General features: G+C 46.0%; 1 protein-coding gene across 1 annotated transcript in view; it reads right to left on the reverse strand.

Annotated features, from left to right (window-relative positions):
* Positions 1 to 26,096, reverse strand: part of LOC116514737 (cysteine-rich protein 2-like) — a 56,704-nt gene that overhangs the window by 13,943 nt on the left and 16,665 nt on the right. Inside the window, 3 exon segments of the mRNA XM_032226418.1 lie at positions 2,738 to 2,875; positions 3,628 to 3,685; positions 20,246 to 20,340. Coding sequence (XP_032082309.1) covers positions 2,738 to 2,875; positions 3,628 to 3,685; positions 20,246 to 20,340 — 291 coding nt within the window.

The following is a 26,096-nucleotide window of genomic DNA, read 5'->3' on the forward strand; positions in this document are numbered from 1 at the left end:
GGTGACCAACCGGTTCACAAGAACTGGTGGGGACCGGCAGCAACCTACCCCTGACCTAAATGTAGGGATGCATTACTCACTGCCAGAACTCACCAGGTGTCATCATCCTGAAAACTTTCACTAACCACGAGGGACACAGACCTAATAAGTGAGAGGTTGCACAACAGGTTCAAACTGTTCCCAGCTAACTGGGTAAGTCCATTCCTCAGGCATTTCTACTGGACTTGCTCCAGCTTCACTTCCAACTGAGAGCAGATCCAAGCGATTTTATCTGACAGGTGTTCCACAAACTCATCTGATATCCGAGATGATTGAGCGAGCTCTCCTTCCAGAGGAGGGACTGGGTGACCATGAACAGGGACACTGTGAGATACTCTGCAGATGCAATAAATGCAGATAAATATTAGTGTTTCATCTCTCTTACCTATCACAAGGTAGGTCTTCATAGCAGTTCTAATCGGTGCCAGATTGGATTCACTCTATTTTCCTTTAGCAGTCTTTTGGAATGACAGACCACATCTTTCTTTATGCCGGAACACCAGAACTGCCCCTAGGTTAAGTGTAAAGTCTTTAGGAACCCAAAGTGGCCTGCCAGTTTGGCGGAGTGGCTCCTCTGGAGAATTAGGGTGCATAGGGATTCCGGGACGCAGAGTTATGTCCCCTTCCATGCAAGGTCATCACTTTTTGTCAAGATGTGTTGGTTGTTTTGGAACCAGGGGTCTGCTAGCAATTTTAGAGTCTTGTGGCGTTGTCGTCTGGTGGTCACTTGGGCAGCTATTTGAGTAGGGGGAATGATGGTGTCCACCAACTGCTTCCGTTCGCATTTATACCGGGGCATGTGGGAGAGGCGTCAGCTAGAAAGCTCCCCCCCCCCCGTAATGTGCTTTAGTACGAAGTTGAAATCGGACTTGTTTGGGTGATAGTTTCTGCGGGGTCCTGAGAGCCTCCAGATTTTTGTGGTCAGTCCAGACTTTGAACGGTTTCTGCCCCCCTTCCAACAGGTGCTTCCAGGTTAGCAGTGCCCATCTCACCGCAAAAGTCTCCTTTTCCCATGCAACCCATTGTCTCTCTGTATCTGTGAGCTTGCGGGTGGTGTAGGCGTAGGGCTATAAGTTTCCTTGGCTGTTTCTTTGGAGTAGCACTGCTCTTACTGCCATGCTGCTGGCATCTGCTTGGATCACTTTTAGAGCTGGGTCCATCTCTATTCCCTCATCTGACTCTGGGTAACCCAGATAGTCTAGCTGTTCATGGTGGAATTCACATTTTGATAGCTTGATATACTGGTTGGCTGCCAGAAGTTTTTACAGTACCTGTCGGACCAGGGGTATGTGGTCGTTCATGATCTCCATGTAGATGAGGATGTCATACAGGTAGACGAGGAGCTAGTAGAGGTGCTCATGTAGCACCTCGTTTATTAACTGCATGAACACTGCTGGGGCTCCCTGCAGTCCGAAAGGCATCACTTTGAATTGGAAGCTCCCTAGGGGGCAGTTCAACACTGTTTTCCACTCATCTCCTTCCCTAATCCGTACTTGGTAGTATGCTTCTCTGAGATCTAGTTTGGTGAAGACTTTTATCTTGGCCAGGTGAGATAACATGTCCTTCATGAGGGGGAGAGGGTATAGGCTGTGTACGCACACTTCATTGATTCCTCTAAAGTCCAGAGTGTCTCATAGTCCCATATTTTTTTTTCTTTGAAGAGGATTGGCGCTGTGACCTGTGGCTTGGCTGGCTCAATGAACCCCCGTGCTAGGTTTTTGTCTATGTATTTGCATGTTTTTTGCTTTTCCCGGGGCGTCATGGCATACAGTTTGGGTTTGGGTAGTTTTGCCCTGGGGATGATTTTGATGGTGCAATATGCCTCATTTGGGGGGGGGGGGCAGAATGTTGCACTCGGTCTTGCTGAATACTGACCCCCTCTGGCCTGTGAATAAACCAGAACACAGGCTTGGCTGTTTGCCACTATTTAATTAATGAGATAACAAATCCTTTGGCTGAGGGGCCAGGCAACTCACGTTCAAGATAATCGCTTGGCAGCAAACCAGAATGTTCAAATGAAGTAACACAGATAATCCAAATGACACGGCTAGAATACAGACAGATTTCTTCAATACTAGTTCGAACGGTTGTTTCCTGCCAATGTCCCCTCCCAATGCCTTACGTATAAACCCTCTTGGGAGGGGGCCCATCCACAACTACCTGTGCGTAATTATCTTCTATGAGACTGCCTACGGAGTTGCTGCTTGCGTTTCTCAGCCCTTCTCAATCGAGCATCAGGGACAAACTGCCTTTGATCTTCCCCACTGCTCCATGCCTCAGGCGCCACCTGGTGGCCAACCAGCCTCTCTGGTCCCTGCTCTGAATCTGAACCCTGCACAGGATCCTCCACATCTTCCATGGCAGACTCATATGGTTCCTCACTATCCAATTCCATCAGCAGCTCAACCAGGTCCTGCTGGGCCACAACACCAATGGTACATCATATTGCAAAAATTATCTTTAAGGTTATAACATACCATTTCAGTCCTTTCTATACATATTTTAAACTGTATATTATAACCTGAAATTTTATCTCATTTTATAATATATACATTAATTTGTTCTCCAGTAAATTTTCAATAAAGGTTTATACATTTTAGCAATCACATGTTCATGATTTGTGTACAATTTTGCTTCCAAGTCAGTCTTACAATGTTCATACCAAAAACTGTTTTCAGGCTTCTGCTTCACTGTTTACCTTTGCTGGGTCCTTTTGGTGCAATATTCATTTTCTTTTCTTCCATTTTGGATGCTTGCTCAACAGGCCCTGGAATAAGCTGTTCTTCAGAAGGAGGCTTATCATAAATATAGGATCCTGCTCCTCCAATATTTACACCTGAAAATTGAACAGGAAAATAAATCTGATATTAAAAGCTTCTAATGCCAGAAGCTATCAGCCATATTCCCGTATTTTAATGAAATCAAGTGAGGTCAATGTTACTCTTGTTGTATAAAAGCAAGCAGTCTATTTTTAAGAAATGTAGATGTTATTGTTCTCCATTAATATGTAAGGATTATCACTATAAAGCTGCCTGTCTTTTAATAATGTTTTAATTACATAACTACCTTGGAATAATATTTTGTCACTATAAAAAATAAAGTCCTTTAACTTTTCATTTAATTCATACATTGGAGGTAACCAGAAGGTAAGCTGCTCCCTCCATCTATTTTTGCACAGTGGCAAAAATACTTCATGTGCATTGGTGGAAAAAAAAACATGTAGAACATTATGGGAGAAAGAAGACTGGAGCAGTTCTATCAGAAAAAGTGGCAAAAGGAAAAAAGCTGAATACTCCCTTTTTCTTTCTTTATGCCTTTATTCTATATTACAACTTCTCACAACACTTTTCTTGAATGATTTTGTCCGTACCGCTTTGTTCATTAAACACTATATCAGACGTAGGGGCATATCATAAATAGGCAAATTTTGCAACAACAGAGAAGACTACGATTTTCCAAACATACAAAACTAGACACCTTTTGTTGCTTTGAAGAACAAGAACAAGAAGTTGAGAGCGGGGAAGAAAGAGTGACTGCAATTTACCAATACTGAGCTAAATTGCCAACTTATCAGGAAGGGACACATACCTTTTGGTCCAAACAGTGTTGCATAACAAGGTTTGTGACAGTAAGGCTTCCCGTCATGCTAAAATAGAAAAAAAAAAATCCAAGAATTAGACTACAAAGATATTGGAAATTTTAATTTGCTTCAAGCAGGTGCTTCATTTCATTCAACACTAGATCAAAACCTGAGGGTCCTACCAGGGGTGGCATTGAAAATTTTTAACAACCAGTTTTTTGTTCAGTTGCTGGGTGGGCGTGGCCATGGGAGCGTGGCCTAGTCGGTTTCCTGAACCAAGATGGGGAAGACGTTTTTGCCCTCCCCAGCTCTGAAGGCTTTCCTCTAGCCTCCAAGAGACGAATATGGCCTCCCCGGGCTCTGGAAGTGCTCTGGAAGCTGGAATCAGGCCCATTTTCAGACTTCTGGTGCTTCTGGTAGGCCCATTTTCCACCCTCCCAGAGCCTCCTTAGGTCCTGCACTTACCTCGCAGCCAAAACGGGCCATGTGGAGATTCCTGGGAGGGAAGGGGTGGGCGGGGTCAGTCCTTGCAACTACCAGTTCGGTGAACCAGATTAAAATTAACATCCAGTTTACCTGAACCGGTATGAACCGGCTGAATCCCATTCCTGGGTCCTTCATTTTTATATATCGGCGGAGAGACGACGCGGCAGCCAGGGTTCAAGATAACAACTGGTTTATTCTAGGATGACAGCGATTCGAACAACAGAACGCGCGCCAAGGTATTTATACTAACTTTTAACCAATCACCGGCCGGGGACTAGACAGCAACCGCTGACGTCAGTCCTTCGGCCAATCAACTGTAACTTTCGGCTGGCAACACCCTCTGAGGCTTTCAGCCAATCAGAGAAGCCAGAGGGTGTTGCTGGCATCATGAATATTTAATAATACTTAACACCCCTTTCCCCCAGTTCTGCGCATGCCCGAAACGGAGCATGCGTAGTCCTTAAGGTATGCTGGGCGGCGCCGGACCCGCCCAGATCTTCTCATTACAGGGGCAGTCGTCGGCGGAGGAGGACCTCCTCGTGGTAGCTCCTCCCCGAAGGGAGTGGAGCTCCGAGGCACGCCATTTCGGAACGGCCCAGAAGGCGGGCTCAACTGCAAGGGTAGGCTTGGCCGTGGGGGCGCGTCACCAGGTGTAGGAGGGACCTTCTGGGAAGTGTCCCCGGGTTTGTGGTTGCCTGTTTGAAAGTTCCCTAGGTCGGGTTGAGATGTAAGTTCGGCGTCCTTGCAGGTGGCGCTTGGGTAGGCAGGGCCTGGTGTGGCGAAGGCCCTTGTTTGCGGTCTCTCGGCTTGAGTACTTTGTGGTTGGCACAGGTGGGGGCCTGGAGTGGCGAAGGCCCTTGTTTGCGGTCTCTCGGCTTGAGTATGTTGTGGTTGGCACAGGTTGAGGCCTGGAGTGGCGAAGGCTTCACAGGGCAACCCCGGTACTGCGGTGTTGACAATCGGGGTTTCGCGGCCACCAGCCTGCGACGGGAGACGCCTCCTTAGCTGATCCAGGTGGCGTCTCCATTGGGATCCGTCAGCCAACTGGATCCTAAAAGAACATGGGCCGGTCAGGGCAACGATAGAACCTGGCACCCATCTCGGCTCCCCCGCAAAGGACCGGGCCCATACGGAATCCCCTAACTTAAAGGAACGGGAAGGGATAACCCCCAGATTGCTCGGCTGATCCCCTGAATAGAGCGGGTGAAGCCTATCCAGGGGAGTCCGCAGGCGCCGACCCATCAAGAGCTCCGCGGGGCTTTTGTTGGTGGTTGGGCAGGGGGTGGAATGTTGGCTTAGCAGGTAAGCCGCCACCCTCGCCTGCCAGTCGCCCCGGTCCATGCGACCCAGCGCCTCCTTCGCTGAGCGGACCGCCCGCTCTGCCCGGCCATTACTGGCCGGGTGGTACGGGGCTATGGGCGCGTGCCGGATCCCTTGCTCGGCCAAGAATTCCTGGAAAATGGTGGATGTGAACTGGGGCCCGTTGTCCGAAACCATCACGTCCGGCAACCCATGGGTTGCGAACAATTTCCGTAAAGCCCTGACCGTACTCTCGGCTGTGGTAGAGCCCATGAGGACCAGCTCCACCCACCGGGAGTAGGCATCCACCACAACCAGGAAGTTCTGGCCGTGGAAGGGACCAGCGAAATCGATGTGGAGGCGGGACCATGGGCCTCTCGGAGCCTCCCACTCTCGAGCAGGCCCGGCAGGGGGGTTGGGCCTGGACACTTGACAAGTCGTGCAGCGGCCTACATAGGCCGCTATCTCTGTGTCCAGCAAGGGCCACCAGACATAGCTACGGGCCAATGCCTTCATCCGTGCTATGCCCGGGTGGTCCTTGTGGAGCAGATCCAGAACTTGTGGCCGAAGCGCGTCGGGGATCAGCACCCGATCCCCCCAGACGAGACAACCCCCGTGGAGGGAGATCTCTGCCTGGCGATTTTTAAAGGGCCGGAAGCCCTCTGCCACCTTGTCTGTTGGCCATCCCCTCAAAACCCAGGAGGCGACCTGGGAGAGGATTGGATCGGCCTTCGTGTGGGCTGCCACGTCGGCGGCGGAGATTGGGAAACCGGAGGAGGCAATGGAGAGGACGGAGAGGGCTGGGACGGGGGCGGTGTCCGTCTCCGGTAGCGGGCAACGGCTGAGGGCATCCGCGTGCCCCAGCTGTTTGCCAGGACGGTAGAGCAGCGTATAAGAATACGCTGCGAGGAACTCCGTCCAGCGAGTCATTCGGGGAGATAGAATGGCAGGGGTCGGCTTGTCGCCCGCCAAAAGCCCAAGGAGTGGCTTATGGTCGGTGACAAGAGTAAAGTGCCGACCGTAGAGGTAGTCGTGGAACCTCTTAATCCCGGACACTGCAGCCAGAGCCTCCTTGTCGATCTGACTGTAGTTACGCTCCGCCGAGGAGAGTGTCCGGGAATAAAAGGCCACAGGGGCTTCTGAGCCATTCGGGAGGACATGGCTCAGTACCGCCCCTACACCAAATGGGGAGGCGTCACACGCCAACGTCAGAGGCATCCCGTCATGATACTGAATCAGGACTGCCGATGACGTCAGCGTCTCTTTGACAGCCGCGAACGCATGCGCTTCGCGGCTGCCCCAGCGCCAGGCCGCGGATCGGTCGAGCAACCGATGCAGCGGCTCGGCTAGTGACGCCTTGTGAGGAATAAAGGGGGCGTAGAAATTGAGTAGCCCTAGGAATGCCTGTAGCTCCGCCCTGGAGGTGGGAGCACGGGCGTTCTTAATGGCGGCAACTTTTGACGGTGTAGGGTGAATGCCTTGGGCATCTATTAAGAAGCCCAAGAATTCTACCCTAGGGACAGCAAATGAGCATTTGCTGCTCTTCAATTTCAATCCCGCGCCCCTGAAACGACTGAGGACCTTCCGTAATACATCGATGAGTTCTGAGCGGCTGGCTGCAGCGATCAGAACATCATCGAAATATGGCACAACCCCCGGTAGTCCATGGAGCAAGCGCTCCATGAGGCTCTGGAAGATCCCCGGGGCAACGGACACGCCAAATTGCAGGCGGCAACAACGGAAAGCCCCACGATGGGTGACGATGGTCTGGGCAGCCGCCGCATCGTCATCCACCGGGAGCTGTTGATAGGCCTGCGCCATATCCAGTTTGGCAAATATGCAACCCTGCCCCAAGGAGTGGAGCAGGTGTTGCACAACAGGGACTGGATAGGGGTTTGCCTGAAGGGCCAAGTTGATCGTCGACTTGTAGTCGGCGCAGATTCTCACCGAGCCATCCGGCTTGACCGGGAGGACTATGGGGGTCTCCCATGGAGCATGATCTACTGGCTCGATGACACCCTGCGCCAAGAGTTTGTCAAGTTCGGCGTCAACCTTGGCCCTCAAGGCAAAAGGCACCCTGCGGGCTTTCAGCCTAATGGGAGCAATCTGGGGATCTAAACTAAGGGAGATGGGGGTTCCCTTGTAGCACCCGAGCTGACCATCGAAAACGTCAGAGAATTCCTTTAAGACGTCCTCAATTGAAGAGGAATTCACCCGGTGCACCCCCCCAATGGACAACCCCAATGCTGGAAACCAGTCAAGGCCGAGAAGGGCCGGCAGGGCGTTTTTTACAATAATGATTGGCAGCTTCCCATTAAAAGTGCCATAATTGACAGGAATAGGGAAAGACCCCAGGACGGGAATCAATTTTCCCTGGTAGTCCCTTAAAAGCAAGCGGGTTGGGGCTAACTTTGTTTGGGGCACTGCAGGGCAGAGGCGGGAGAACATGTCCCAAGACAGCAACGAACGGGAGGAACCGGAGTCCACCTCCATTTGGCACGGCTGACCTGCCAGGTGGACATTGACTGTTATTTTCTGGGATCCGGAGGAGGCCTGGTTGATTGAACTCTCCATTTCCTGCGGTGCGGACACATTGTGGCAGTCGTCCCCTCTGCGAGTTGGTCTCGGTGGCTGGCGGCGCGGCTGCGATTTGGGTCTTTCATTGGCTTGGAAGAAGGCAGGGGCCGGCAAGGATGCTCGGCAGACTTGGGCAATGTGCCCCTGCCTCTGACAACGGCGGCAGATTTCGTTCCAGAACTGACAGGTCTGGCGGTCGTGGCGGCCTCCGCAACTAAGGCAAGACGCCTTGGGGTTTTGCGGTGCGGCCGCTGAAGGAGCCTGTTGTCTTCGCCGAGGTTGGGCACGGACTTGGCCGATGTTGTCGGGCTCCGGGTCCTCGGACGGCGTAAAATCATCATAGTCAATGTCATGGATTTGGGAGGCCGGTGGAGTGAATGGAACTTGCCCTGGAGTTTGTGATGAAAGCTGTAGCCGCTCCAGATCCGCGGTGGATTGCTCAGAGAGCTCAGCTGCTCTGGCGATCTCCACTGCCTGTAGGAGAGTAATATCGTGGTGGCGGAACATGCGGCTTCTTAGATGGACATCCCGCACTCCGCACACGAATTGCTCAACTAAATTTTCTTCAAGATTTGAGAAATCGCACTGGGACGCTACCGTGCGCAGGGCTTCTAAAAACTGACTAATTGACTCTCCCGGCTTTTGCACTCTTCTGCGGAACGCAAAGCTGCGGGCAATTTTGGAAGGTGTCGGGGCATAGTGCCCCTTCAGTTTAGCCATCAAGTTGTCCCAACCTAATTTATAAGCCGGTCTGGGAGCAGCCATAGCTCTGGCTGAGGCGAACATAGAAGGTTCGCAGCAGGATAAAAAGAAACTGCACTTCTCCTCATCGGTTTGAGCCTGGTTCTTGGTAGCAATTAGGTATGTCTCAAACCGCTCCATGAACCCTTCCCAGGATTCACCGGCGGAGCCGAAGGGAGCGAAAGGCGGCAAAGAATTCATGTTGGCTAGGACGTTAGTGACAGGCTGAGGAGTGGAAGGCTGAGGAGAGGAGGTCGTGACAGGAATTTTCCCTCATCGTTCGGTGCCGGCGCGAGTAGCGGCTTGTGGCAGCTGGCTGATAGAACCTCTCTCTCTACCCTAGGCATGCGTGGAATCGCAATCCCACCTTCGTCGCCAGTTTTATATATCGGCGGAGAGACGACGCGGCAGCCAGGGTTCAAGATAACAACTGGTTTATTCTAGGATGACAGCGATTCGAACAACAGAACGCGCGCCAAGGTATTTATACTAACTTTTAACCAATCACCGGCCGGGGACTAGACAGCAACCGCTGACGTCAGTCCTTCGGCCAATCAACTGTAACTTTCGGCCGGCAACACCCTCTGAGGCTTTCAGCCAATCAGAGAAGCCAGAGGGTGTTGCTGGCATCATGAATATTTAATAATACTTAACATTCATATTACATGAGGACCTTAGCCTTTAAGGATTATGTGCACACCAAAAAGTCTAGCATTTCAGGAAGGTTCCTTCCTTCTATGATTCCTCCATAAACCTACTTCCTGAGCCAAGGTGGCGCAGTGGTTAAATGCAGCACTGCACGCTATTTCAGCTGACTGCAGTTCTGCAGTTCGGCTGTTCAAATCTCACCGGCTCAGGGTTGACTCAGCCTTCCATCCTTCCGAGGTGGGTAAAATGAGAACCCAGATTGTTGTTGGGGACAATATGCTGACTCTGTAAACCGCTTAGAGAGGGCTGAAAGCCCTATGAAGCGGTATATAAGTCTAACTGCTATTGCTATTGCTATTGCTACTTCCCTGTTAGGAAGTTATTAAAAAGATATTAGTTAGGCTGTGAAGAAGGAGCAACAGGCCCTGTATTGATGGCATTGAATTTAGTTAGATTTACTTCCATGTAAGCCAAAATACTACGTGAATATTTCATGCTGCAATCCTAGCATTGAATTTAGTGAGACTTACTGTTGAGTAAACCAACTTGTAAGGGCTCCTTTCCTAACTTAAGAAAGTGAAGACTCTTGAAAGGGAGTATTTCAAAAGGAACCTTTTATTAAGTAGAATGGCAGCCATTGAATTCAAAGCAACATCTGAATCCCCTTAGGCAATGAAAATAGAATTAAAGCAGTAGAGACCCCTCCTGGTAGTTAGAATGCAGATTTTAGCCAATACACAAGTGTGAAGATGTTTCCTTTATCAACTGCCCTGAGAGCCGAATAAACATGCATTTCCATGGCTATTTTCCGTTAGACATTAAAGTGAAACATCCCACATGGCCATCATAAACATTCCCCCAAAAGGTGAGGTGATCTCAAGGCACTTTGGCACCAGGAAACCAATTGTAAAACATCAGTTGTCACAGTCACTGCTAATAAATCAACTCCAAGGTCCTCTCCTCCCAGTTGAATGGCAGTATCACTTTTAGGGATCTGACACAACTGTTCCTCCCTGGATTGATGGGGAGGAGAAGATTGGGAGGTGGGTGGGAGAGAGACAGTGTGAGGAAGGCATTCTGGCAAATTATTTTATGATTGTCTCCTTACATTGGATTTCTATTAATGGTCCTAAATAATTCCTTCCTTCCTTCCACCCTTTCTAGCCACTTGGTTGGGGGCTAACTGCCCCAGGGGGCAGAACACCCAAGACAAACCCTCTTTCTGTGAATGGGCCATGCCAACGCAGTGGGATGCAGGGGCCGATGGGTATGAGTGGCGGAGTACGGTAGAGGCATGTCAGTCAAAGGGTAAATCGGCCGAGGAGAAACAGCCGAGGAGAAGGAAGAGCAGGAGACTAAAAGTCCTAGACCCCATTAGACTGATAGGAGAGGGGGGCTCCTGGGGTTATTCTGGCATGGGGACAAAGTATACCTCATTGACAACTTTGAAGGGAGTAAGCCCAGTGCTGCTGTGCACTACGTTATTGTATGCCACTTCAGCAAAAGGCAGTTCTGTCCAATTAGTCTGCTGGTAGTTGACATAATACCTTAGGTACTGCTGCACCATGGCGTTAGCCCTCTCCACTGCCCCATTGGCATGCAGATGAAAAGCCAAACTAAGCCCCTTGGAGGACCAATGAACTTTAAAATCTCTTTCCAGAACATAGCTGTGAATTGAACCTCCCGTGGGTTCCATGCAATCAGTAGATATACCTCAGGAACAACTTTGTCAGTTTGTGGGCAAACAATAATCTGGGGAAGGCAATGAAATGGCCCTGTTGGAAAATTGGAAAAACTGACTATGAAGTCCATTGTGATCTCTTCCCAGGACCAGGTGCTACTGGTTTCAGAAACCCAGGGGGCTTTCCCAGTCTTTTCTTCATCATTGTACAGGTTGCACAACTCTTTACATAGCTCTCAATGTCCTTTTTCATCCCTGGCCACCAGAACTGTCTAACCAGGTGAAAGGTATTTATGAATCAAAGTGCTGTGCCTGCCTGGCATCATGGCTCCTTTGAAGGACCTGTATCTGCAGGCTATTAGGGATGTATAGTTTAGTCCCTTTCCAGGCCAGCTCATCCCTAATGGTCAAGAGCTGTGGGTGGTTCTTGAACCAGGGTCGCTTTGCAACTTAGTTTTTGGGTCCGTTCCTCCCCTGGTGTGGTCAGTTGCTGAATGGCTCATCATCGTGTGATCACCTGGGCCGCTTCCTGAAGTAGGGGAATAATAGCATTAACCACCTCCTGAGGGGTGTGCTCTTGTACTGGGGCATTCTCAAGAGAATGTAAGCCAGAAAATCTTTTCCTCCCGGGAGGTATTTCAAGATGAAGTTAAATCAGTTGAAAAACTGTGTCCACTGAACCTGCTTTGGTGAGAGTTTGTGAAGAGTTCTAAGTGCCCACAATTTTTTATGGTCAGTGCACACTTTGAATGGTACATTACTCCCCCCAGGAGGTGGTGCCAGGTCAATAGTGTCTATCAGACTGCAAAAGCCTCCTTTTCCCATACGGCCCAGCATCTCTCCATGTCAGTGAGTTTTTGAGAGATGTAAATGCACAGTTGCAGTTTCCCCTCCTCATTCCTCTGGAGGAGGACAGCCCCTACGGCCATGTCATTGGTGTCAGCTTGGATCACTAAGGGTTCCTCGGGATCAGGGTGCTTCAGAACCGGTTCCTTTGCAAATAGCCTTTTCAGAGTTTCGAATGCCTATTGGAATTCCATCATCCATTGGAGCGGCTGGTTTGGCTGGGAATTAGCCCCAGTTTTCCCTGTTTTCAGTAGCTCTGTGATCGGCAAGGCTATTCTCACAAAGGATGTGATGAATTGCCTAAAGAAGTTAGTGAACCCTAAAAAGCTTTGTAGTTGTTTACAGGTCCAAGGAGCTTGCTATTCACCTTCCCTGGATCCATTCCCACCCCTTCACTCAATACTCGATATCCCAGATAGTCCAGCCAGGTCTGGTGGAACTTGCATTTGGACAGCTTAGCGTATACATTTGCTGCCAGAAGCTTCTTAAAAACTTGGCAGACTAGCTTGACGTGCTCCTCCATCATCTTGGCGAAAATGAGAATTGGCAGGAGCTCAATCGCTCCGTCCGTGGGCCTGTGAGGAGGTAACATGTCACATTCCTCCCCAAAAACCTCTGCCAGGTCTTGGTATTTTCTGGGGATAATTTGCATCCCCAGTAGCTGATCTGACCCAGCCCTTGTGTTGTGAGCGCTCAGATCCTGTCCTCTGTGGAAAGGCTTGCCCCACTTGTCCAACCAGGGTAGTCCCAGGATCACAGCTTCTGTCACCTTCAGGGCAATCACAAATCTCCCACTGCTGACCCATCTCCAGCTTCACGGGTTGGGTAAAATTAGATACTGGGGTCCCTCCTATTAGTGAGCCATAAACTTGTTCAAACTTCATGGCCCTGGATAGCCTCCTCACTCAGATTCCCAGCCTCAGCATTGTGGGCAGGCTTATTAAACATGAGGTGCAGAATGAGTCTATGAGGGCCTCAAACTCCCCCTAAGCTCCTGATTTGGGTGCCACAATTCTCACAGGAATTGAAAAATGGCAGATGGCTCTACTCACCATCAGGTCTCTTTTTCTCTTATCCTTGCTGTCATATGAGGTGGGAAACTGGTCTCCTTCAGCCAGAGTGGAGAAGAGGGGACCTTGTGTGGGGAAGAGGGGACCTTGACGGCCTGGCATCCCAAGCTAGATTTCTCTGGTGGCTTCCATGGTGATTTTTTCGGCTTTCCCAGAGCTGTCAGTCCCGCTTTTGGTTTGGGAGTGGCTGCCAAGCATTCAGGTGCTCAGTGCCCCATCTGACCATATCGGAAGCACTGTATGGAGGCTCGGGTTGGTCTTGTGGGAGCACTGGTAGGCATGGCTGAGGCTGATTGCCTCCTGGCTGATTGGTTTTCTTGGCTCTTTCACATCCTCGCCTCAGTGTTGCTCCTTTAGTGGCACCTGCTGCTGTTCCTTCTGCTGTTCCGGTAATGCAGGCTTCTTGGAGAGCATTAAGTTGCAGGCACAGTGCACCGATTCCAGCACCTGCATTTTGCCTTGAACTTTGCTATCCCGGCAACACAAAGGGGACATTGTCTCAGGCGCTCCCACCCTTAGCCAGGAGGGAGTGAGGGTGGCTGGGCGCAGTTTGGTGCCTCCTGGTTCCCCTCAGATCATCAGTAAATTGCTTTGGATTTTTGAAGGACTGGCTTTTGCAAAAGAAACACGTTCTGGGCTGCAGGGTCTACAACACATGGTAGCATATGGTAGATGGACTTTCTTACGATGGACTACAACATGCGGTAGATGGACTTTCTACTTGATAGATTTACATTCTCAAAAAAGAAGGGCAGAAAGAATGCATGCCCTTCTCTTTGCCTTTTCTAAGTGAGTGATGGGTGATAGAGCAATGTAGTGCACACTCTGTCCTCTTATCTGAGGAAAAGTTGCTATGACAAGGAAAAATGCTGCTCTATGCCTCCTCACAGTTCTATTGTTACCTTCTGTGACAGCTAGCTGGCAGCACAAGTGGAACATTTCTTGCAAGGAAAAATGTCCATAACTTATCAGTATTTCCTCTCAGAAATCAGACTTTGTCCACAGTAGGATACTTATAATACTAATAAGGCTGATCTCGAGAAGAAAAAGAAGATGAGAGAGTTCCAGGGAATGAAAACTTAGTATGTGCTTTAGAAAAAGATGAAATTTGTTTTCTTTCTTTCTAGAAAAGTGATGTTTTAAAAGTGGTAGATTCCAGATGTAGACATATTAAATATTCTAAATTGACCCCTTCTCTTAAGTGCCTCAACCATTTAAACCATAACTTTATTAAATATTTCAAGGTAAATAAAATTAAGTAACATACAGTTCGTTCTTGACTTACAACTCATTTATAGTCTGTTCGAAATTACAACAGAACTGAAAAAAAAATACTTATGACCATTTTCACACTTATGACTGTAACAACATCCCCATGGTCAAAAAATTTGGATGCTTGGCAACTGGCATGCATGATTATTGCAGTGTTCTGGGATCATGTTAATCCTCTATGTGATCTGATAAGCAAACCCAATGGGGAAGTCAGATTCACTTAACAGTAATGGTAATAACTTAATGACTGCAGTGATTCACTTAACTGTGGTAAAAAGGTCATAAAATGGGGCAGAACTCACTTAAGAACAGGGTGGCTAAAAATTGGTGTATTTTTTTTTTAAACAAAAAAAAATCAATTTTTTTAAAAAAATAATCAGTTTTTTTATTTATCACATTTATCAAATTTATTTTAATAAAATGCTTTTGGGGTAAAAATCTATTTAAAGATAGTTTTCTATTTAATATACATTAATAATTTAATTTATTCAGCATGAAATGGAGCTTAGTTATGTAACACGAGGCTGTATATTCTGCAATATTGGGACTGTCGGTGAGTCAAAAGGAGTCAAAGGAGGAGCCGCTGTGGGGACAGATGACAGTTGCTCTTTAAAAATTATGATTTAAATTGAGTTGATTTAAATCAAGCATTTTTACTAGTGATTTAAATCATGATTTAAATGCACCCTGTTTAAGAACTGTCTTGCTTAGCAACAGAAATTTTAGGCTTAATGGTGGTCATAAGTTGAGGACTATCTGTATATTTGTTTGCCTGAAGGAAGTATCAAACTTGCCTCAAACATTAGCCATGCCGATCCCTGGTTTAGCGAAGGGGAAAGAAGTTGTGATACGTTGTAACATCACAGGTTCGACATCTGTGGTCTGAAGGCTGCTTACACTGGGCAGATCTTACCTTATATCCACATTGATAGCGCACAGTGATAATGGATAGTTAGGGAACAGGACTATCTACTTACTGACTGACTGTTTAAATTTATATATCGCCCATCTCACTGTTTTGGATACTCTAGGCAGACATTTTGTTGAAATCTGCATTGATTATGAACTTTATAAGGAAGGAAACTGTTGGGTTGGAGTGGAGTTGGAGAGAGAATTAAATAAGATAATGAATAGAATAGGGACTGGGAATAGAACTAGGAATGGAATTCTTTATTGGCCAAATGTGATTGGACACACAAGGAATTTGTCTTCAGTACATAAGCTCACAGTGTATATATAAACAGCAATAATACCATGTTTTCCCGAAAAAATGACATGTCCCGAAAATAAGGCCATGCCAGATTTTGGGGGTGGGCCTAAATATATGTCCTCTACTGAAAATAAGCCCCCCTCTCTCATACACACTCACATAACCCCAACCCTCCCAAGGCAGCCAAATCCCTGCGAAATCCTGCACCCCTTATGGCACCAACTGTAGACCTTCAGTGATCGCTTCTGCGCCATGACAGCAGCCCCCTGTAGACCATCAGCATCGCCGCTCTAGGGCTTCCTTGGCAGGGCAGCTGGCAGCAGCAGAGAGGCCTCCACGTGCGGTGGGCAGACATTGGTGTGCATGCTTCCAGTGGGAGTGGTGGCTGCGTGGTGGGGCAGTCGCAGAGGACTACAAAGGCAGACCCAGCGCGTCCTGCAGTTGGGCGTAGGTCTCTCGGCGGGGATGGCTGTTGCTGCCATCACCACCTGTGGAGGCCCCACCAGCCCCTAGCTTCGGGGCAAAGGAGGGCAGCTGCAGTGACACCGGGAGCAGCCTTCGCGCCTCCACTGGCTTCAGTGCAGCAGCAGTGGCAACTTCAGAATTGCCAGGAAAAGCCTTCACCTGTCCGGCAGCATCAGGGAGGCAGTAGGAGCAACCTGCAGCTGGCCGACACCTCGGGTGCCTGGCAGCAGCTGATGACATCATCTGTAGATATTTTTCCAGCTATCTTCTGGTTCGTGAAATATACAGATGGAATGGGATGTTTAGGCCCGGACCAGTGGCCATGCCTCCTTCACTCCCAGAAATCAAAGGATGTCTGAGAAATGACCTAGGAAGTTGCTGAAATCAGTGGGATTTAACAATAACCAGACCTGGATATTTTACCCTTCACGGGCCACAGCCCGTGGTTGATAGTCTCTGTCGGGCTCATGGCAGAAACCACAACAGTTCCAGTGCCTCATGTGGTCCCTTGGGAAAATTAGTTGCCCACCACTACACTAGACAGCGAATGTAGGGCATTTTTTAATATATAAAAATGTTTTCCTAAATGAAAATAGCCTTTAAGACTGCAAAATTCCGTGGACATGTTTGTATATCTGTATGTTTTTGCGATGCATGGAGAGACTGAAGTTTATTTGAAAAATTGAAACTGTCAGTCTTCATTGGAGCAATATTTCTTAGCTTGTGCTACACCGGTTGTCATTGAATTACCACCACAATTGAACACAAAATTTTTATACCTAAGCAAGGCTGAGTTTCCCCCATTTGATGATCTTCTTAGCCACAATTGTTAAACAAATCACTGCAATTGTTAAGTGAATTGTATGGTCATTAAATGTATCTGGCTTTCCCCATTAACTTCGCTTGTCAGAAGATGGTTGAGGTGGTTATGAATGATGATCACATGGCCCATGATAGTGTAATTGTCATAATGACATGCCAGTTATCAAGCACCCAAATTTTGATCATGTGACCATGGGAGTGCTGCAGGTTTTTAAGTGTAAAAACTGGTTGTAAATCGCTTTTTCCAGTGCTGTTGAAACTTCAAAGGATCAGTAAATGAATGGTTGTAAGTCAAGGACTATCTGTAGTGAATTCCTTCTTTGGGCAAGGACTAGATTATGTCGAAGGTTTCTGTCAATCCTTGCATTGTATGATTCTACATATAAATGCAATTGTGTTGCAAAGCCATCATGTTTTTGTACAAAAATGATTATTTTAATTAGATTTTATTTTCAAGGGTTATTTGAGTTCATTCTATACTTACTTGAGCATTCTAAATGGATGATAATGTATATTCAAATCAGGGATGGGTGGCTGCCAGCATCACTGCTGGTTCGGCACACAGAATTATTTTTTTTATTATTATCATTATCATTACACAAAATTCACAACTGCGGTGCTTCGCTTCACCATGGTGACAAGATAGGTCATAAAATGGGGGCAAAACTCACTTTGAACAAACATCTCACTTAAGCAACAGAAAGTTGGGGCTCAGTTGGTGGTCGTGAGTCGAGGACTAGCTGAGTTTTATTTCCCTACATATAGGGACTATTCAGAGGGCTGAAAAAAGTGAATTATGACTGGTCCTTGCACTTATGACCATCACAGCATCCTCACGCTCACATGATCAAAATTTGGCTGTTCGGCAATTGGCATGTATTTATGACCGTCTCACTGCCCTGGAGTCGTGTGATTGCCATTTGTGACCATCCCAGCAGGCTTTCAACAAGGGGATGGGGACTTGATCAGGAGGTTATTTGTCTTATTTTTACATACCTGCCAGTGACTGACCTGGCTTGGTATCCTTGGACAGCAAGTAATTGCAATCTGCTCAGAAAAATATTAATTATTTTGTGTGGGTTTTCCCTCCCGATGGCAATAAAATATCTGACATCTGATTTTTCAGCTAATAAAAACATTTAAAAAAGGAATTTCATTCTTGGCCATGACAAGAATTTGCCCTCTTCGTTTTTGTTTCCACGAATTGCAGCCTACTCCTTCAGGGCCACCAAAGTTAATCAAACAATAATCCAATGGAATCATAAGTCAAGAACTTGTATTCAGTGGAAAGTGCTCCATCACTGGAGGGTTTCAAGAAGAGACTGGACATCCATTTGTCATAGGTTCTCCTGCTTGAGGAGGGAGTTGAACTAAAATACCCGAGGAATGGGCCCAGCAGTAGACCCAGAGTTGGAAGGGACCGTGGAGGTCTTACTCCAACCTCCTGCTCAGGCAGGAAACCTTATACCATTTCAGACAATTTGTACTTGTACATTACAAGTTGTTCACAGCAATGGATGAAAACAGACTGTACAATGTTGGATGAAAACAGATCCCTACAATGTTAGGTGAAAACACATTGCTACTCCAACTTGGAGAAAGGAGCATGAGCACAGCAAGTACTTCCAATAACTTCGACATTGCAGATAATCTCCCCGAGTGCTGGACATTGCAACAATACAGTACACCAACTTTAGGGAGAAATACGAATGACTGGCAGTTTAAAAAAAAAATAAGTTGCAAGTATTGCAAAAAATTTGACAGCATTTAGTGCAGTGTTTCTCAACCTTGGCAACTTGAAGATGTCCGGACTTCAACTCCCAGAATTCCCCAGCCAGCGAATGCTGGCTGGGGAATTCTGAGAGTTGAAGTCAGGACATCTTCAAGTTGTCAAGGTTGAGAAACACTGATTTAGTGACTTCTAAATTTGGATGCATTAGGATGCATTTAGTGACATTTTAATTACAAAATTAATATAAATGAATATAGAGATTTTATAGAAAATGTTTTGAACGATTCAGAGAAATATGTAATTCCTGACAGTATCAAAAAAGCAAAAGCTATTGTCAGAACAATTGCTGTAAGTTCAGCAGAAGCGGAAAAGGGTTTTTCACAAATGAACATCATATGTTCAGAGAACAGAAGTCGCCTGTTTCTAATATAACTCACTTAATGACCATTAATTTAATTGGCCTACCCCTAAAGGAATAGCACCCTATTCCTGTAGTTAAGAAAAGGTTGAGAGCAAATCACAGTGCTGATGATGCTCATGTGAAAGTGAAAAAAGGGGCAATTGAGGACGCCAATAAAACTGCAATTTGGCAATACCTTAAATAAGTTTGATTGTTTTGTGTTAAGTATTTAATATTTTCATTAATATTTTAAAAGTCTTGTAATCTTTTGATATATGATATCTTTTTTAGACTTAAAACTGTCATAAGGGCAAAGAAGTGATGTCGGTCGAATTGGCCATGCCTACCCGATCACATGATCACCTAGCCACGCCCACCAAGCCACGCCAACGCCCAAAGCCACGCCCACAGAACTGGTTGCTAAAAATTTTGAATCCCACCCTGCTTGCCGTTAGTTGAATTCCTAAATATTTAACTTTCTTGACTATCTGTATACATATTTTCCTTGTTAGTTCTTTTTTCTGTGTGGCTCCTTACAGTGTGTCTGTAACATTTTTAACTATTATTTTGGTTTTTTCTTAGTTTATTTTTCAGTCCTGGAACTTCACCATATTCTTCTATTTTCCTAATTAATTTAGGAATTGTGTGGGTAGGAGCTAGGAGGTCTCTGAGCGAGTGCTGGGCAAACAGGCAGTGGATGACCTCGCTTTCCAGTCGCTGGTGAGTGGCAGCTCTGGATCTTGTGGCTTTTTTGGGGGTTTTTCTTAAAAAAACACCTCTCCAGGCAAGCTTGAAAACCTCCGAGGTTGCTTTGGGAGGGGGAAGACGGGCATTTCTTCCCCCTCTCTGGGCACCTGCAGCCTTGGAGCAGCTCTGGCTGCTTGCACAGTAAAGAAAATCTCACGAGGGAAAGTTTTTAATTGCCTTTACTTTGCAAGGGCCAGAACTTGCTGCAGGATCCGAGGCTGCAGGCACCTGGGAAAGGAGGGGGAATGCTGCCTGTCTGCCTGCCCCCTCCAGGAGCAACCTCAGAAGCTTTTAAGCTCATCTGGAGAGCAGTTTTTTTTTTAAGAAAACCCCCCCAAATCCGCAAGATCCAGAGCTGCCAGTCTCTGGTAAGATCCGCATCTCGTGGCCCGCCTCTGCCCTACCTGCCATGCCCAAATTGCATCCCACTGCAAGCGTCTGTCAGCCATTGTGTACAGGGAAAAACCTTGCCCGGAAAAGAAAAACTTCCCAGATTCGAGAAGCTGTTAATTGCCTTGCAGTCACGAGGTTTTCTTTACTGTGCAAGGTTTTTCCCTGCACAGAACAGCTCATTGACTCTAAATAATACAGAAGCTTATTGCTTCATCTTCTCATTATCTGATCTCTTACCTCTGCATGCCCGCCAGGTGTCAAGGTCTTGCTGCAACGCTCACATTTCAAACAGAATTTGTGCCAATCTTTTCCCAAGGAAGATACTTTTTCAGCTGTACAAAAAAAAAAAAGGAGAATCAGAACTCTACAGACCAGATTCTCAACTTTTACATCTTTCAAGACTCACTTGAAAGGACTAAAAATTATTGAAGATTCACAAAATGTAAATGGAAACAGAATCACATAGATTTGTTGTAATCTGAGTTTTATGAACACTTTAGAAAGCCTCTCCCTCAGTAAACATATACTAACAATTTAAATAATCAAACAAATTGCTTGCCTTTTCATGACCTCACAATCAGCTGCCTGAGGTAACTACTTAATTCTGCTTCACAGTATCACCATCACTTCATTATATACCGTATTTTTCACACTATAAGACGCACCAGATGATAAAATGAACACTAGCTTCAGAGGAGGAAAACAAGAAAAAAATCTGCCTCTGCCTCCCAGCATCCATCCGGTATTCATCTGGCTACTGTCCTTGCAGCAAACAGCAAAGTGCCTGGTCAGCTTCAGCACGTTAGTGCAGTGCCAACATGTGGCTTATCAGGACTCTGCTCCGTTCTCCCCACAACCTGTTAACTGAGCTGAGCTGCTGCCGCTGCCAGGGAACAGCTGATTGGCAGTTGGATCAGCCTCCCAGAATACCGCCGACCAGCTGTTCTAGGTGGTGGGGATTGCCACCGCCTATCACCATTACCGACCACTGCCACCACCATTTGGGGCAGCGATTGGTGGCAGCAGTGATCGGCAGTTGCAATTGGTGGCGATTGACAGCCGTGATCTCCACCACTTAAAACAGCTGATCAGTGGCATTTCAGGAGGCTGATCAGTTGATCAGCAGTGAAGGCTCCCGCATTCCCCACTGGCGGCAAACGGCAGCAGAGTGACAGGTGGCGGCGAATGGTGTCGCCACACCAACCCGCCTTCCCCTACTGCAATATTCACTCAATAAGATGCACAGACATTTCCACCCACTTTTTTGGGTGTAAAAAGTGCATCTTATAATGTGAAAAATACAGTAAGTTTTTTATTTTAATCATGGCACTAGTGGATTTCTTTTTTTCCCCCAAAATTTTAATTTTTTATAAAAATGTCAAATCAATGTGTCTACAGTGTGGCACCTGGGTGCCATACATTCCAGTACAAACAAAACTAATCAAATTAAACATTATTATATATTCAATCAACTTCTAAAATACCTATAACAATACACATCTATATTTGGTTACAGTCTATCATTATTCAATTATTCCACCTATTTCTCATTATTACTTTCATTTTATCAAATAGAAATGTAATACATTGATATTCCCTTTATTTCTATCTCTTACTTTTACTTTTAATCATATCATCCTATATTAAAAAGTGTCTACAGCCCTGCCTCACGGGCCTTTGACCTTGGTGCTGCCCGTCCACCACAGAGAAAGGCTCCAGTTCTTTTTAAATTTTATTAAATGATGTTCATTATATTCAGCTGGAAGTCTCTGTTGTGACTCCTGATGAATATTGCACTGTAGTCAGTTTGATTTTAAGGTTCATTAAACTAAATGCAAAACCTGACAAGTTGCAGTTCTTGATGTTATTAGCCATGCTCACAGAGTTCTCTAGTTCCAGAGTAAACAGTTGCATGTTTGACTGTTTCAAAATGTCTGCTTTTTAAAAACAAAAATTGAAGGCACTCCAGTGCTGAAACCATTTGCATTAACTTGCAGCTATTACAGAAATTACATGGCGAAAGAGAATGACATATTCTGTAAGATGTTTGCTCCGCTTTCTCAATAATATAGATGAAAATGAAAGTGCAGATGAAATAGGGAAAGGATTATAAAAGCTATTTCAGTAAAAACTACATGGTCTCACAGGTTTCACTTGAGTAATAAAGTCTTTAAAGATATAATACACATCTTACTAACAGGCATCAGCTTCTACTTAGGAAAGGTAAAAGAACTGGAATTACAAGATGCAAAATTGCCTAGGGAGCTAAATTAATATTCTATTCCATATAGAAGGATTATTAATTTTGTTCAGGTAAAAGAAAATTCAAGATTTTTCCGATAACAAGTACAGGATTTAATCTCCAAAAGCAAACTCAAAAAAGAATGAATGTCCAAATCAGCCCTATAGGCTCACATATTTTTGAAAAAGCATTTCTCTTTTTGGAGCAGTTTGCATTTAAAAATAAATTCCCACGGACAAAAATAAAGAGAAATTCCATTGAAGGCAAATTCCACACAAATGAGTCATCAAGCAGGCATGCTGATACCAAAGAGAATCAAGCCAGGGTTTTATGAAAATGAACTCCATAAACCTGTGATGGCGAACCTATGGCACGCTGCTACAGGTGGCACACAGCCATTTCTTAGGGCATGTGAGCCATTGCCTGTCAGCTCCAGCACGCATGCGCACACTGGCCAGCTGATTTCGGCTTTCATTTTTGTCCGTTTTCCACCCTCCGGAGGCTTCCCTGAAAAAGGACCTACGTACAACCCAGAAGTCCATTCCCAAACTTCCAGTTTGTGCGTTGGGTTGTTTTTTGCCCTCCGGCCTGCCATCAAGCTTATTGCTGCCATCAATCTGGGAAGGATTATAAGGCTATTTCAAAACAATTTAAAGTCCATCATTCTACAGTGAGGGAAATTATTCACAAGTGGAAAACATTCAAGAAAGTTCCCAATCTTCCTAGGAGGGGATATTTCAGCAAATTCATCCCAAGGTCATACCAGGTAATGCTCAGAGAAATTACAAAAAAACAATATCCAGGAGTTAGATCACAGATCCTACAGGCCTCAGTATGTTGTGTTAACTTTCATGACAAGTACAATTAGAAAAAGAGTAAGTATACTTAGTTTGGAAGGGGTGCCAGGAGTAAGCCTCTTCTCTCAAAAAAGAATACGGCAGCATGGCTTAGGTTTGCCAAGTTGCTGTGAAGTTTCCAAAAGACGCCCTAAGTAAATTATGAGCCTCGAGATAAAGTTCAAAAGAAACCCAGTCATTTATTAGGAGGAACATTTTGACATTTTCTTCTGCTGCGGAGCCAAATCTGATTTCTGTTTGATGGCATCTGAACTTTACCCCCGTGTCTCCCCTCCCCTCAATCTGCATCAGGGGTGGGTTTCAATCGGTTCGCGGTGGTCCCTGCGAACCGGTTGGTCGCTGAACCCGGAAGTAAGTAACTTCCGGGAACGGCGAAGGGTGCGCCCGCCCGCCCACGGTCCTTACACGGTTTTGACGAGTTCTGTGCTTCCACGCATGCGCAGGATGCATACAGCGCCTGCGCGATCGTCCAGGAGCAGCTGGAGCGTTGGGCAGACCCTAGTATGCATGCGTGCACCGCGCGCGTGCACGAGGACGCCGCCAGCCCCGTTCCAACCGAACCGGTTGGAACGGGGCGAGAAACCCACCCCTGATCTGCATCATAAATCACATCCACCAACGAGGTGCTGCAGCAGGCTATGAACTTTCGCACCTCACACATCTGTAGAAATTATGAGATCTGACTTTGGCCGAAGGTATGCATGGAATTCTCCCTCCCTTCAATGTCAACTTGATAATAGTCATGGAAATGCTTTACAAGTTGACAGTTGCATCTGAACAAATCACAAGACTTCTGGAATACTATCCTTTGGACAGATGAGACCAAAGTGGAGATGTTTGGCCATAAGGCATAGTGCCACATTTGGTAAAAACCAAGCACAGCATATCAGCACATCTCATACCAACCACCAAGCACAGTGGTGGAGGAGTAATGAGTTGGGTTTATTTTGCAGCCACAGGATCTGGGTACCTTGCAGATTTGAGTCAACCATGAATTCCTATGTGTACCAAAGTATTCTGGAGTCAAATGTGAGGCTATCTGTCCCAACAGCTAAAGTGGGCAACATGGGTCAGGCAACAGGATGATCCCAAACACACCATCAAATCTGCAACAGAATGGCTGAAAAAGAAAACAATCAAGCTTAAGAAAAACAGTTGTTGCTTTTCCAATGCAGCATTTGATGTCTGTCTCCGCATCTCCATTAACTGTCTCTGTTACATTGGTTAATTGTCCTCACTGTTAGGAGGTTTCTCCTCAATTCCAGGGTGTTTTTCTCCTTGATTAGTGTCAGGCGTGCCTCCATCAATAACCAAGAAAGAAAACTCCCAACTCCATTGTTTGTGGAATTAAACATACTTTTACTGGTCATGAAAAGATAGCAGCAAAAGAAAAGCAAGATCTGAACCCAAAAGGCATGAACATGTACATATCAAACATTTACCCAGCACCCTCCCCCCAATCACCCCAACCCAATGGCCAATCTGCAACTCCCAAAAGTGTTGTGTGGGGTGCATTTTCAAAAATCTCATTCAGATGATATGCAGAGACAGTTGACCTTGACCAACTCCAAACACAGGCTATCAGCATGCGCAGAACATGGTGAGAATCAACCTCCCTTCTGATAACTCCTCCAGCACCATAGGTTTCCCATCCCAAATACCTGAAACTCACTCCCTCTCCGTTTCTATGGCAGCCGATAGAAAGCAAGTGAAGTAGAGGCTGACATTTAATTTCCATCCATTGTTTCTTGTCCTGCCCTCTGGTACTTTGGAAAATAAATTGACCCCCTCTTCTTTGTGGCAGCCTCTCAAATACTGGAATACTGCTATCATGTCCAGCCTAGTCATTCTTTTCTGCAGACTAGCCAAACCCAATCCTTGTTCTTCATATGTTTTAGTCTCCAGGCTTTTAATCATCTTAGTTGCTCTTCTTTGCACTTTTTCCAAAGTCTCAACATCTTTTTTGTTGTGGTGGACAAAACTGCATGCAATATTCCAGGTGTGGTTTTACTAAGGCTTTATAAAGTGGCACTAATACTTCATGTGATTTTGATTCTATGTCTCTGTTTATACCAAGGATTGCATTAGCCTTTTTGGCTGTTACTGCACACTGCTGACTCATGTTTCAGTGATCATCCACTAAGACTCCAAGGTCCCTCTTACAGTTACTGTTTTGGAGCCAGGTTTCACCTAATCTGTTCTTGTACCTTTAGTTTTTAATGCAGAATTTTACTTGACAAAATGTTTCTGTCCTAGTTTTCTCCTGTTTGTGTAAAGCAGTGTTTCTCAACCTTGGTGACTTTAAGTCCTATGGACTTCAACTTCCAGAATCCCCCAGCCAGCATAGCTGGCTGGGGAATTCTGGGAGTTGAAGTCCACAGGACTTAAAGTCACCAAGGTTGAGAAACACTGGTTTAAAGCATACAGTAAGGTATGATAATTTTATTCAAGTAAGTTGAAAAATATCATAAAAATCAGTAAGAAAAACTAGAGTAGAATTAATGGTGTACACTCAGAAATAAAAGACACGAAGGAAAACATACAGCACTTACTGGGCAACCAGGGAAACACCCTTTGAGTGTGGGATAAAATCCAAATGTAAAGCATATTTTAGTATTCAGTCTGGCATTCAGGAAGCAGCAATGATGTAATGTCCCACACCCAGGTCTGGTGATAACCATGCCAGAACAGAAACACAATGTTCTCTTTAGAGAGGAAACTAACTGAGCTAGTGAACAAACAGAAAAAGATTTCCTACTGAGTGCTACAGTTCCAAAAATACATAAAAAAGTTCTACTTTCTATCCCAAACATTCCTTCTCTGGGCGGATGAACAGCAAAAGCAGAACACCAAAAGAAAAGAAGATTTGACATATTGTTGTAAATGATACACTAAGGCACACTGACTTGCTTTCTACTGAGGAAAGTAAAATAAATCCTTAGGAAACACAAGCTTAAAGCTGCTTTTAGTGATTTCTGTGTTTCCAGAA

This window comes from Thamnophis elegans, chromosome 11 (genome assembly GCF_009769535.1).
Source record: "Thamnophis elegans isolate rThaEle1 chromosome 11, rThaEle1.pri, whole genome shotgun sequence".
Lineage (NCBI taxonomy): Eukaryota > Metazoa > Chordata > Lepidosauria > Squamata > Colubridae > Thamnophis > Thamnophis elegans.